The sequence below is a fragment of the Miscanthus floridulus genome, chromosome 17, assembly GCF_019320115.1.
Source record: "Miscanthus floridulus cultivar M001 chromosome 17, ASM1932011v1, whole genome shotgun sequence".
Classification (NCBI taxonomy): Eukaryota; Viridiplantae; Streptophyta; class Magnoliopsida; order Poales; family Poaceae; genus Miscanthus; species Miscanthus floridulus.
The window spans coordinates 13760238-13775477 of NC_089596.1; the positions used below are offsets into that span (position 1 = coordinate 13760238).

The 15240-nt window shown below is 41.5% G+C and overlaps 1 protein-coding gene across 1 annotated transcript; it reads right to left on the bottom strand.

Annotated features, from left to right (window-relative positions):
• Positions 1 to 4531: 4531 nt before the first annotated feature.
• On the bottom strand, positions 4532 to 6114 carry LOC136518517 (peroxidase 5-like). The gene is made up of 2 exons (XM_066512181.1): positions 5762 to 6114; positions 4532 to 5667 (listed from the first exon to the last, which is right to left on the bottom strand). The coding sequence occupies exons 1-2, from the start codon at positions 5999 to 6001 to the stop codon at positions 4900 to 4902; spliced, it is 1008 nt and encodes a 335-aa protein (XP_066368278.1). The 5' UTR covers positions 6002 to 6114; the 3' UTR covers positions 4532 to 4899.
• Between the last annotated feature and the right edge of the window lie 9126 nt (positions 6115 to 15240).

Here is a 15240-nt window from a genome sequence, read left to right on the forward strand (position 1 = left end):
AACCAGCTCAGAAAAATCTCGAACTTGGTGGTGGCTATACATAAGGCATTTGACGTCTTGAGAAAAAGTTTCAGCCCAATCCGACACTAGAAAGCACATGGACCTTAGAATCCCAGAGAACCTAGGTGTATAGATAGGGTTCAACAAAAGGTTCTATATACCTCTGTGAAGTACGTTGACTCCGCCTATGTCAAAATGGCTTGAAATTTTTTTGGCAGTCATTTACACCCAAAATATGGCCCCACACAAGATCTTAGATTTTTCTGATAATTATTTTTATTATTACATTTTTCTTTGTGCCGCGTGAGACGAAATACGGCGAATTACATATTCAAAACAATATAATTTTGCATCAACCTCCACAAATATTTGTCTCCTAGGGCACAAGAGACCATTTGGCAAAGTTTGGCACCATTCCGGATCATTTACGGGGTGGACCCAGTTCAACGTATAATTAATTGGTGAATTCGCGTGGAAATTCAATTAAAGTGCAAAAAGCACCAAACCAGCTCAGAAAAATCTTGAACTTGGTGGTGGCTATACAAAAGGCATTTGAAGTCTTGAGAAAAAGTTTCAGCCCAATCCGGCATTAGAAAGCACATGGACCTCAGAATCCCAGAGAACCTAGGTGTATAGATAGGGTTCGACGAAAGGTTCTATATACCTCTGTGAAGCACGTCGACTCCGCCTATGTCGAAATGGCTTGAAATTTTTTTGGCAGTCATTTACACCCAAAATATGGCCCCACACAAGATCTTAGGTTTTTCTGATAATTATTTTTTATTATTACATTTTTCTTTGTGCCGCGTGAGACGAAATACGACGAATTACATATTCAAAACAATATAATTTTGCATAAACCTCCACAAACATTTGTCTCCTAGGGCACAAGAGACCATTTGGCAAAGTTTGGCACTATTCTGGATCATTTAGGGGGTGGACTCAGTTCAACGTATAATTAATCAATGAATTCGCGCGGAAATTCAATTAAAGTGCAAAAAGCACCAAACCAGCTCAGAAAAATCTCGAACTTGGTGGTGGCTTCACATAGGGCATTTGCAGTCTTGAGAAAAAGTTTGAGACCAATCCGGCACTAGAAAGCACATGGACCTCAGAATCCCAGAGAACTTAGATGTATAGATAGGGTTCGACGAAATGTTCTATATATCTCTGTGAAGCACGTCGACTCCGCCTATGTCGAAATGGCTTGAAATTTTTTTGGCAGTCATTTATCCTCAAAATATGGGCCCACACAAGATGTTAGGTTTTTCTGATAATTATTTTTATTATTACATTTTTCTTTGTGCCGCGTGAGACGAAATACGGTGAATTATAGATTGAAAACACTAGAATTTTGCGTCGAAATACGGTAAAATAAAACTTAAAAACTTATGTGTGAAAATTATATTTTTCCCCTAAAATCTAAAACTATTTTTTCAACAAAAGACTCTAAAAATCAAAGTATACTTAAGAAAAGAATATAAATGAAACTAATAAACTAAAACTATTTGTTTTTTTAATGACTACTGGCGGAAGCTTTATTCCCGGTTAGAGGTTATAACCAGGAACAAAGAGCAATATTTATTCCCGTCTAAAGCCTCCAGCCGGGACTAAACATTTTGTCCCGGTTAGTGGCTCTAGCCGGGACTAAATGCCGATCTTTAGTCCCGGTTATAGTCTCTAACCGGGACTAAAGGTTTGCCTATCGAGCCAGCAGTATTGGGTAGCGACCTTTACTCCCGGCTCGAGGGTATAGCCGGGATTAAATCTCCTTCACTCCCGGGTTCAAAAAATACCGGGAGTAACTCCGAAAATGGTGCCGAGACAAAAGGTCTGTTTTCTAGTAGTGATATAGAGCCGTCCCTATAAAGAAAGGGAGGCGTTGCCACAAATCGTTTTTATAGTAGTGCTTGTAGCCTAGCGACAGATCGTCTTCAACCTTGGACGGTTGGACCCTTCAGCCTCCTGCTCACCGCTCAGGTCTCGAGAAGCCAGGAGGTCACTGGCCACGGGTACGGTAGGATAGATGGTACTCGCGGAGGGGAGGTTGGTCGGCCGCTCTACCTCGTCCTATAGGTGGGTACACCTCTTTCATGAGACTGATATACCATGTCCAACAACTAGTACTTTTGCAATGCCATGACTTTACCAGGATCTATCTATAAATATACACCACCAATAACGAGAACAGTGATCTCAAAGCCATGTTTGGAAAAGAGTGCCATTATCCAAAAATGTCAAGTCCCAATACAAGCAACAGTGGGTGAATTATTTTGGCCACTGAAGGTTGTATATAATCATAACCATCCATCTGAAGAAGTATGCATGTACTCCAAAGCTAGAGAGATATGATTACTCAGTGGGGGAAAGAAGAAGAATAAGAAGAAAAGAAAAGAGAAAGGGAAGCATCTGTGTAGTAGTACAGTTAGTAGCAAGTGCATGATTGTGTCAATCATGTGTGCGTGCCATGTCGGGCCACAAGGATCCAAAATGCACCGCATTATTCTCGGTCCAGAAAGAAGGCCACACCACGAGGCTCAGAAGGCCACAAGGATCCAAGAAGAGCACTGCGCCTCTGACGGAGCAGAAGATTCGTGTGCCCATCCGGCCAGCCCAGGCCACCTTTTCTAGCCTCCCTGGTCCCTTCTGCCCGTGGTGAATTTGGAACGGCTGCGTGCCATTGCCACTTTGCCACAGGAGAGAAAGTTAACCTTCGCCCCATGTCCGTGCGGCCTCTTCTTGCAGATTCTATATCAGTTTAATTAATCAACTAAGAACGTGGATCAAGTGACGACTGACGATGATTAAAGATACATATACACAGAGATGAGAGATCTGTCAACGTGGAGCCAAAATAAAAAAGATTGCAGTTGCAGTAGAGAAATGTATGCAGGGCTGGTTGGTAGGTAGGTCGTGGAAGTATTCTGTCCAACAAGTCAACCGCTGGCGCAGTGAGCATTAGTGCTGAATAGTGACTGACTGACAGTTTTACTCCATTCCCCCGGCGCCGATCCCGAGGCCGGCTAACCACCTCACTTTCAGTCTTGTCATTGGTGCCATGTAGTACTATGGCAATAGTAAACGCAGCACAGGGGAAGCTTCTCGCCGTTCAAAGGTAGCCACTTGAGTTAAACCCGGCTTGATCCGTTTATTTTTTTATTCGGAACAGTATTTTTCTCTCACAAATTCATCCAGCGTTCCTCCAAACCATCCAGATTCCTCCAGAATTCAGACAAGCGAACAGGCCCATACTGTTTTCAACAAGGAACCCATATGGACATCCAACCCTAAAATTGGTAGCAAGAAATCCAAAATCAGCCTCCAACAGAGTAGCTATACGGGAGACCTATTTTGGGTTGCCTGAGAGGCACAACCCAAATATGGACATCCTCTTTGCTGAAAACTCATTTGCAGAAAGAATTCTCTTTTGAGTCTTGTTGTTGGAGAAGATACCGAATAAGTATTGAACATTTTGCCTGTAGTGCTATCCAGAGAACGAATGGGTCTTGTATTTTGGACGTTGTTGTTAGACATAGCCTTAAAGGGCCAGCCAATAATCTGCAGGGGGCAGTCAGGGATCAGGGTCGTCTCGATCGATCGTTTCCAAGCTGTAGCCCTGTAGGTAGTTCATGCCGAACAGGCAGGTAGAAGGTGTAGCCATGGCGGTCCCTCCGTGTAAATGTACTTGATAATAATTGACGCCATGCATAAGTAGAGGCCAAACAGGACAGAAGAGCAGGTGCTGACACTCTCTCTGACTGCAGATCAGCATCATATCGAGGCCCATATGACCTGCACATGCACGCACGTTCGGGTTCGTTCCTTCCTGGCCGGCTCCTGATGTGTAAAGACCATCAGCCTCTTCGCTTGCTCGTATACAATCATAGATTATAAATTGGAATAGTATTTTACTCTCACACCAAATCAGCCAACAGTAAATAATCTACGATCATTTACTACATGTAGCTGCTAGAGAGGCAAAAGAGTGTGGGGGACCGCGAGAGGTGCACTGCAGCGACAAGCGAGACAATTAGACAAGCAACATGCATGCGTGCTACACGCCGGTTAGGTGCTTGCCAGGAGAATGCATGCTCTTTGCAGCCAAATTGCATTGTTGCTCTCCCTCTCCCTCATGTGCATGTGCTTGTATCTCCAGCCGAGCTGAGAGCGATTCTGCTTGCTTGCTACCTACTCCCCGTCCCAGAATATCTGTCGTTCTCGCTTTCCGAAAAACAACTTTAACAAAATATATATTAAAAATATTATTATTTATGATACATAATTAGCATCATTGGAAAGATCTTTGAATCTAGTTTTTTAACATAATTTATTTGTATAAATTGAGTCAAAGTCGTGGCACGGACACCGAAAACGACAGATAAATTAGGACGGAGGGAGTAGCTAGCTTTCACACACGCAATGCAATGCAAGTGGGATGTGGATCTCAGTGCTTGATGATGCATGATTGGACCGATCGTAGTTAAGCGAATGTAAATGAAGCTTGGATAAATTATTAATTGTGAATGCTAATATATTAATGTAACCGACAGATACATGCATGCATGGCCATGAATTGTATATTCAACAACATTTCTGAACTTCATCCTTAGTTTGTACTATGCCGAATAGTGTAATTCTAACATCTCTGTCGTCTGTCTCGTATGTTACAGTTTACAGTCATTCGCGCATGATATGCAATTGGTAAGTAGAGTAACGTGATCATGTACAATTAAGTACACACATGGAATGAATAATGCAGAGCAGACTGATGGATGATGCTGCCTCTGGCTAACTTGAGCTGTCCTGAAAATTGATCGAGCGAGTCCTCCTGATCGAGCGAGTCCTCTGACGCGACGCGCGATTCCCTCTGCATGCTAGCTGATACTGAATCCGATCTGATCAGTTGACCTTGTTGCACTTGAGCCTGACCTCGCCGGGCGGCCCGGTGAGCACCTCGATGCTGCCCATCTTCACCATGGCCGCCGCGAACCTCTGCGACCAGAGGGTGCGGTTAGCGGCGTAGAGCGCGACGAGCGAGGCGGTGTCGTTACGGTCTCCGAGCGCCTGGTCCGACCCGAACACCACCTCGTGCGTCACCACGTTGCGGTAGTACTGGTTGTCCAGCTGCAGCGGCGTCTTGAAATCGAGGTCGACGACGCGGTCCTTCCCGCCGGCAGCGGCGGGGCACTTGGCGCGCAGCCGCGACCCCAGCGTGGCGTTCAGCGTCGGGTCCAGCTGCGGGTACAGGCGGTTGGACGCGAAGGAGGAGCAGTGGGAGCGGCCGATGGAGTGGGCACCCGACAGCGTGACGAGGTCATCGGCGGTGAGGTTCTTGGACGCGAAGCGCGCCAGGAGCTGCGTCAGGTTGAACGACGGCGGGGGAAGGTTCGCCGTCGCCTCGGAGGCGTTGGAGACGCGGCCGTCGAGGCGGCCCGACGGCATCGCGAAGCGGATCCCGCCCATGATCCGCGCCGCGTCGCGCGCCGCGAAGGCCACGATGTCGGCGCAGGAGACCGTTCCCGGGCACCGGCGCTCCACCACGCGCTTCGCGCGGTTGATGACGCTGAACCCGCGTAGGCTCGGGAAGTTGGGCGGGGACGTCTTCTCCACCGTCCTGTTGCCTGGAGTGCCCGTCGGGTCGTCCAGCAGCACCGACGCGTCGCATCCCTGAAATGGAGTGCGTGCATGCTGCATTTGTTTAGTTTGTTTGCCTTTCCGGCAATGGCAATGGCATTGGCAGCACAGAAGCAGAATTGCGTACCCTGACGAAGCAGTCGTGGAAGAAGAGGCGGATGAGGCCGGGCCCGTTGCCAGCGTACTTGCGGACGGCGGCGTGGACGATGGTCTCGATGAGGCTCTCGGCGGCCGGGCAGGTGGCGTTGTAGTACCCCACCTGCAGCTGCGCCTCCGAGGAGTAGAAGCATGTCACCATCACGGCGACAGCCACTACGACGAGCTGCCGTACATGGACGACGACCTCAGCTCTGGTGCTGGGGCTCATCCTCCCTGCTACCACTGCACTGTCTACGCTGCGGATAGAGGCGAGAGCACCGGCGGCCCACAGCTAGCTCAGCTGGGTAGCTTGTGAGCGGACTACTACACTGTATACTGACAGATGGAAGCAGTAGCTAGCTAGGTGGAGTAGCAAGGAAGTAGATCGAGAACCTTTTATATATACAAGATCGATGGAACGAACGATTGTGTATTCATGTGCAGAGATACTATACACACTCAGTCAGTGGTGAGGTGAAGAACGTAGCTAGGACTAGGTACTGTCTATACGTAGCTAGGGAGGAGAGGAATAACATGGCCACCAGCCACACCAGCCACGCGCAGCCAGTGTGTCATCTGGAACATGGCAATTAATCCAAGCGGCGAGGCCTGTAGTTTTGACCAACTAATTAAACGAGCGGACGACGATGAGAATCTTGTCTTGTCTAATTACAACCCTGCAGAGCACACGCAGTGTCCTGCAGATCTGAGTGCCGTGCTTCGCGCCTTCGCCTTCGCGCGCTTCCGATCCATCGGCAGTAGTAAGCGGCGGGCGGGTTGTGGGCAAAGGAAATTAAAAGAAACACACATGGTGGCAGAGTTACATCAGAACTGAGACACGACCAGAAGAGGACGGCGACGTCCGTCAGGCAATTTGGCGCCAAGAATGGAGAGGCCGGGAAGGCGGCCGGGAAGGTGCTGCTGCGGTAGCGCCGTAGTGCTGTCTGCGCCTGATAGATCAAAGCCTGGATCCTTGGATTCAGGGCGTAAATTCATTAATCCATCCATTCCAGCGTCATGTTCAGTTCGTCAGTAGTAGCTGCGTTTGGCTTCGATCAGATCCAAATCCAACGACCCTATAGCTGCCGTAAGAGTACAGACTGAAAAAACCATGCGTATGATCGAGCGCCCGCGGAGCTTATTGCTCTGGTCTGGTTGGTGGCTTTCCCCCGTGGGTCCCGCGCTGCATGTCGACTTTTCCGCGCTGGAGCACCCGTGCATGCAAGACTCACGGCTCCGCTCCGTCGGCTCCGTTTAGTCTGGCTCCTCAGCCTCCACTAGGCTCGTTTCGTCTGGCTCATATTTCATCCTATCCTCTCTGTCAAGGGCTGTTCCTCTCTGTCTCTCCGTGAGCTCCTCTCCTTCGCTGCTCCCCTCTCTCTGACGCTGATCCTCTCTCTCCGGCACTGATGCTGCGTGTGCTCCTTTCCCCGCCCCTCCCCCTCCTTCCTCTGTCTCCATGGGAAGTGCCACATTCTTTGCCGGGGATTTCATATCTAGGTTTTCAGATCCGGGATTTGTTCTTCATGAAGGTACCTTTTTTGATTCATTGATTTGCTCTCTCCTATTCCACTTTTTCTCTCTCCGATTCCACCCTCTCGGCTTCTCCTCTCACCATGATTTAATTTCTCTTTCTCCATTCACGACCTCTGAAGATTCAATCCCCTGCTGCCGCTTCCCCTTCATCTCCATGATTCTCTCTCTCTATACATCCACGAGCTAACACTGCTCTGCTCCCTATGTTTTTGGTTCTTCTTCTTGAATCCGACAGATATGCAAACTCGATGGTTCTCTGATTTTTTGCTCCATTCTTTCTCTCTCTATTCTCTCTCTTTCTCCATCCACGAGCTCTGAAAGATTAGGTCAAGTACACACTGCTGCCGTTTCCTTGTCTCCCCTCGATTTGATCCTCTCGATCCTCATCTCCAGATGATTTTAGCTTTTATTTGTCAAAGATTTCAGATTCGTTCTGTACTCTATCGCTGTTCTTCACTGCAATATATTTTGCTCTCTCGGATCTTACCTATTTCTTTCTTTTACGGTGACAGATCCTTTCATTTTTGGCTTTTATTTGCCAAAAATTTCAGATCCGTTCTGTACTATATGGTTGTTCCTCACTGCGTTTTTGCTTGGTCCATCAGATTAGACGGTTTCTTTCTTTTAAGGCGACAGATCTGTGCTTTCATCCAATTGCTCATTTTGTTCACCTAGTATTTTTTTGGTGTCTTTAAATATATATTTGTTGATAATTTAGCTTTTACTTGTCAAAAATTTCAGATTCGCTCTGTACTATATCGCTGTTCTTCAATGCGTTTAATTTTGCTCCCTCAGATTTTAACTGTTTCTTTCTTTTAGGCTGACAGATCCCTGCTTTTATCCAATTGCTCAATTCGACCAGTTTGATTTCTAGCACTACACAAGATTAGATCAGTTCTCTCCTCTGTTCAATTCGACTAGCTTGATTTTTAGTTTGACGTCTAGGAGTACTCAACTTTGGTTTCCATATTTAACTAGCGGTTAGCAGCTACACTTCTAATTATTCATTCCTAATAATTTCTTCGGTGCTTCGTAATTTTTAATTTTACCTACAGCATAGTTATTTCTGGTGTGCTCATATATCTAGATTTTAATTTTAAATTTTACCTACAGCATAGTTTGTGAACTTGTACTTGTAGTCATTCTTATGAAGAGTAGCTGATAGTTTGCACCTCATTCTGGATTGCTTGTATATTTTGATTCTTGCATCTGTGGCACATGAGTGACTGCTTTGTCCACGGTTAAACATACATGTACTGTTGTACACATAACAAAGATTTCAAACATAGAAGAATTTATATTTACAGTGGTAAAAGAATTTATCACACAACATTTTATTTGTTAAATGCCTAGCACAGTGTTGCTGAGTATTTATTTACTTTCAATAAAAAATCTTTTGTACCAAACAAGAACAGATTCAGGTGGTGGTACAATTGTTATCATGTTTTAGTAATATACTTCTTCTAGACTATTTGCCTAATACTTGTATTTATTTACTTGTTCAATGGATGTACCTCTCCCTGACAATTCTTTGACTACACCATGAACATCAACTAGCAGATTTGGTACAAATTGTTATCATGTTTTAGTAATATACCTCTTCTCAACTAATGGCCTATTACTTGTATTTATGTACTTGTTCAATGGATGTACCTCTTCTCAACAATTCTCTGACTACACTGTGAACATCAACTAGGAGCTTTGGTACAATTGTTATCATGTTTTAGTAATGCACCTCTTCTAGACTATTGGCCTATTACTTGTATTTATGTGCTCAATGGATGTAACTCTTCTCGACAATTCTTTGACTACACCATGAGCATCAACTAGCAGCTTTCCAAAAAATCTCTTTTTAGTTTGGTGGATTTATTAATATGTTCTTTGCTGATGAATTTATTTGCTCTATCAACTGTAATGTACCCCCTTTAAAATCATTAAGTCAAGCTGGTACTAGTGTACTACTATTTAGCCCCAATGCCATTTGTTTAGCACTGGTGCCAAGAACTAACGGGAAATAAAAGACTAAAAAGGTCTTATTCAGCTTCCATGCTTTTTTATTATTTTAGAAATATTCACCAGGCAGATTGCATATTTTTCGTGGGTGGTAGGATTTTTTAAAACAATATAATCTGGCCGACATAGGTGTTGAAATGTTGGCTCAGCATATTTTCTGACAGCCAGCTAAAGAAAAATACTAGAGTGATTTGCCACCATAATGTATCTCTAGTTTGAATGTAAATTTTGCTATGTTTTTAGCAGTGCTTGTGAAAACAGTCATGGGTATGTTGCTTCAGTAGTATTGGTTGTACATGGAGTGAGGACTATTCCACAATAGGTCACTGTTTTTTGTTAGGACAGCCTTACTTTAGAGTCCTATTAGGATTCCATGTGGTATCAGGTTCGTTTGACTATCAAACAGTGCCTTGTGGGTAGCCCTCTAATTCTCTATTCGTTTCATAGTTAGAAATTGGTTGCTTTCCTTAACGAGCATGAGGCAATGTGGTTTGGAGACATTGTAGCTCTACAGGCCTCTCATACAATCATGTCATCTTGCACGCACTAACAAATTAACAAGAAAATGGAAACATGTAAAGTTTTTGTATATATAAGAAAATCATATAGGAGTTTGTCCTTGCAGAATTGTATATATAATAAATTGGGCTCTTGCCTATTTGATCCATTTTAGGCTTACTTGATATGCTATTCAGCCATATAGGCCATTTAATGTTTATCTCTTTTTTCTATTTTCTTAGATTTGTGTGACATCATAAGGATTCGTGTGGATGTCTTTTATGATCATCCAGATAAAGAGGGAAATAAAGATACTTCAGAACTTATATGGATGGCCTAATATTGTTTAACTACTGGATGGTGTCAGAGAATATGAATCAAAGACGCCTACTATGGTCTTTCAATATGTCAACAACATGACTTCAAAGTGCTATACCCTGTGTTATCTAGTTATGATTTCAGATATTATATTTTTGAATTATTAAAGGCAAGAATCTAAACCTTAAAAAGTGCCCATATCTGTTGCTTCCTGTTGTCTTGTTCATGGTTCAGCTATTTCATTTTTACTTCTTTTTCATGATATATATACCTGTTTGATTATGGGAACCTTTGCAAACAATGTAAAATTAAATGTCCATTTTTTATTGCACATCACTGACCTTAGAGCCTTAGAAGTTTTAAGAGTTGCATTAGTTTGATAAGTGTGCTCTGATTCATCTTATTTTACTACTTGGTTTGGTGGTTCCACCTGCTGGAACAATTTAATTTCAAAAATGATTTCAGTCACTCATGCGGTACCTTGTATGAATTTCTTTGGAAAGTTATCTAGAATTATTTTTCACTTTACATATTCTGTATGTTTCGATTCACTTTGCATCCTCTCTAGGATTTGATTCGGTTCCTCTGTATGTACCTTTTAAGAATTGTTTTGGCCCTCTGATGTTTTCATCTATTCTAACCATTTAGCTGTTAATGGCTAATTTAGTTCACTGCCCAATGGATAGTGGCGTCCAAACCTTCACTGTCTAGTGGTTGGGGGCTGGAGGCTGGATTTGATCTTTCTGTTTGAAAATTATGTTTCTTCATCAGTCAGGTAATATGGGACCAGTGATGAAAAGTTCCCAATTTAGTGATGAAAAACTGATCTTGTTCTTGTGAGGGACTGGGTACTTCCTGTTTTCTGGTGTTGTTCTTCTTGCTACCAAACAGACCCTAATGTTTTCTTGTTACCAAACAAACCCTAATGTTTTCTTGTGTTGTTCTTCTTTTTCACCTTGATGCCTTTTCATGCTATTGCAGTTTCTGTCTATGGCCCTAAAGCTCCAAGAACAAGATCATATGAACATGGAGGACTAGTTCTGAGGCCACTATTTGTCACAATTATTAGCGTGTGTAGGATCTAAGAAACTTCCATTGTGCTTAACTTTGCTAAATAATGATGTGCATGTAGTACACATGCTCTCTGTACTATAATAGGCCCATTTAAAATATCAAACGCCATTGTTTGTGCAGCTACTAATTCTTTAAGTCACTATACTTCCATTTTTTGTGTTTCTTTTTTTTGGCTAATCCATATTGTAGATCTGTGCATTGCTTCAGTTCTTCCAGTTTGTTTGCTTATAAATCTGGACTATCTAGCTGTACCCTAACATAGCAGTACCGTAACATAGGTTGTTGATTAATTGCATATTCAGCTCATGTAATATAGAGATAAATAGATAAACTTGGTGCTGCATTTAGATATGAGTAGTAACAGAAGTTCTTGACTATGGTACCTTATTTGTTGTTTCCTTGATCTGTTAACTAGTAACGATATGTGATCTGTACAATTGGTGCGACATTTTGCTTAAAGCATTTTTACTTATGTTGAGGTGAAATTTCTTCACATAACTTTTATGCTTTGTCCACACAGTAATTGTGCTTGTCATCACAGTTACATTGTTTTTGCACTTACTAGGAAAGTAGGTATAACATTGGGGATGCTATATTTGAAATACTAGCAGACATACTTGATTGTGTCCTATGTTGTTCTTGGGTCCTCTTGTTACTGCTGGTACAGTTCACTACTCCTATTTCTTTATCTTTTTGTTAAACCTCTTGGTGTCGTTTGATGGGATTATAATATAATTTCTATCAATCAACATATGGAGTAGAAATAATTATTTTTAAGATTATGAATAATGTACTTGTAATTTTAGAGGGAAACTCTGCATGTAGTGTGTGATGTGTATCTTTTTGTTCTTACATGATTTTTTATTGCTGTTTTGATCTGTCTAGAATTGAGGTACCATGCACAGATGTATATGCACTTTCTAGAGTCTAGACTGCATCTGAATTTGACCTTTTAAATTGAGGTACCATGCACAGATGTATATTGATGTTCCTATTAATTAGAGGGAAACTCTGCCTTGAAGATAAATATCTTAAGGAATTATAAGAAATTAGTCCATATTAGTTCCCAGTAAGAAACAAAAAGAGTGCACACCTTATATTAGTATGAGGCATGATATTTATGAGTTTCTCTTTTTAGTTTATAGGCCCATTTTTTCCAAGAAAGGATGTATATATACATTGATACATTCTCATCCAACTGTTCCAGTAGAAATAAACTTTGATGCAACTTATGATCTCGGTGTCCATTTTATGATCTCTGTGTCCAGTAGTACCTATGCTTATGAAATTCGAACTCACTATCTGTATTTTATTTATTGCTATGGTCTGTGTTGCTATGTTGACTATGATATCTTTTTTGTCACTCTTAACCAATATTTCTTCCTTTAATCAAACCTGAAGTACAGATGTTCTTTGGCTATGTTTCTCTCCTTAAAACAGTTGTGTTTGATTTTATTATCATGTGGTTCACCTGTGCCTGCCTGCGTACCTCCTGTTTCTTTTTTTTTTGTCATGTGTTCTTTGGCTATGTTTCTTTGGCTATGTTTCTCTCCTTAAAACATTCTTTGCTTGATGGAAATATTTTTTCAGGTAATTCTCTTGGGCATCTCGTGCTTGCTATCATGAGCGAAGGTTAGGGGGTGTTTGGATCCTATGACTAAAGTTTAGGAGGTGTCACACAGAGATGTCGTATAGGGTGTTCGGATACTAATAAAAAAATAAATTACAGAATCCATCAGTAATCCACAAGACGAATTTATTAAGCCTAATTAATCCGGCATTAGCACATATTTACTGTAGCACAACATTGTCAAATCATGGGCTAATTAGGCTTAAAAATTCATCTCGCAAAACAGTCCCAATCTATGTATTTAGTTTCATAAATAATATATATTTAATATTTCATGCATATGTAAACATCTAATAGAAATGTGACTAAAATTTAGGAGGCGAAACCATGCGCCCCTTTTTGAACATCTTTGTCTACTCGTAAGAGAGAGAGCAATTATACTGAATTCAAACGGGAGTACCAGTCTGTGGTTGGAGTCATGACTTGTGGAACACGATGTGACAACAGCTGACACAATTGCAGGGGTCGTGCTTTGGTGGTGTGTGCTTGTAGTACTCCCCCATCGGTCAAACTAGCTTACTGAGAAACGTATCCACCATTTGAGATTAATTGATAAACCAAAAAAGAGATTTCCATTGATTTTCCAGAGAGAGGTTTCCATCTCATCTCTGCAATGGGAGGTTCAATGCAGGAGCGTGTCTCTATACAGTTCACCTTGAGCTGTGGAGGATGTCCATAGTACATGCTCCGTACTCCGTAGTGCAAAATGTGGTGTCGGCTCATGCCCATAGGCCATAGTCCCTGCACAGTTAGCTTTTCAGTCATGTCGAACACAGGGGAGCACGCCTTGGCCTGCCTTCTGGTGTGTTTGCTCCACCTGCCACTCTCTGTCGAGTCAGGTATATACCTAATACTCCCTCAGGTATATACCTAATACTCCCTCCGTTCACTAAGAATGTAATTATGATATCCGTACCGGTCAATCTAACTCAAATTTAACTAAATTTATAGTAAATAATATTAACATTTATATCTCTAAATTAATTTATTATAAAAATATATTTTATAACTAATCTAATGATAGTTATTTTATATCATAAATGTTTATACTTTTTTATATAAATTTAGTCAAAGTTTAGCTTATTTAACTCTTGAAAATCCGAGAATTGCATTCTTTTGTAGACATAGGTACGTTTTTTTAGACATAGGTAGTACGTACGGAGTACCGTCCAACATCCAGCACCAACAAAGCATATATCGGTATATACTTAATACAGTCAGGTATGTATATATGTATATATTTATGTATGTATATGTTCACAACTATCGTTATTATATCAAATAATAATATATTATGAAAAAAAACTTCGCTCCTCAATAACAAGTATTCCCTCCGTCCCAAATTATAAGACGTTTTGACATTTCTAGATACATAGATTTTATTATGTATCTAGACATAACTTATATCTAGATACGTAGCAAAAGTTATGAATCTAGAAAACCAAAACGTCTTATAATTTAGAACGGATAGAGTACATCTTAGGCACGTTAGTGTACCACTTCTCTAAAAGGTAAAAAAACATATATACAATGGTTTCTTTTACAATCTATAAATCTAGTTACACTCCAACCACCTGCAACGTTAGGAGATAGAACTTTTTGAACTCAAATTTACATGACATTTTCTGTACTTAAATGAGCACACCTTCAAACTTTTCATTATGTCAAACATAATAGGTACATCAGGTAGTATTAAGTAACTTTGATGCGTTGGTGTGTTTGTAAGCGTTCTCACCCCTTTTCTTCTTAATGAAAAAGAAGCACAGGCTCTCCTGCATTTTTGAGGGAGTAACTTTGATGCAACGAAAAAAGTCTGATGGTCAGAAAACAAATTAATTGAGAACCAGATAAGTAGCCAAGTAGTGTACGCATTGAGCAATAAAATAAAGATGAGCCGAAAACAATTTGGAACATTTACACCGGATAAGCTGTAGCTCTATATAACATGTATAAATCTTAATTCAACAAATCAGCAAATCACTAGTTTTAATGTGATAAATTTCTTGAGCAGTTCAATTACAAAATCTGAAGCATGCCCAAGCAAAAAAAATCTGGTAAAACAACGGTTATCAAAATTTTAAGCATAGCATGTGACATAACTACTCACAAATAATTAAAAGGCTCATCTGACATTCTCATACACAAACAAATATTAAAAAACATGTAGCCTGATTTCCAGAATTGCTATCATTACACTGTATGTTATGTGCATGCATACAAAAGAACACAACTGAATAACATAGGGTGGACTGGTAACATATCCAAGTGCAATAATGGCAGACCAAAGGCAAAGCATTCAAATTCAGGGACCAGTGAATATAATGAGTGCAACCTTAGCTCCCCATCACCCTTAAGCTCTAAAATACTTGTGCATCACCCTTAAGCTCTAAAATACTTGT

Coding starts and splice junctions, on each gene's coding strand:
- LOC136518517 (XM_066512181.1), bottom strand. CDS start 6,001: ATGAGCCCCAGCACCAGAGCTGAGGTCGTCGTCCATGTACGGCAGCTC. Junction 5,668..5,761: donor TCCACGACTGCTTCGTCAGG/GTACGCAATTCT, acceptor ACTCCATTTCAG/GGATGCGACGCGTCGGTGCT.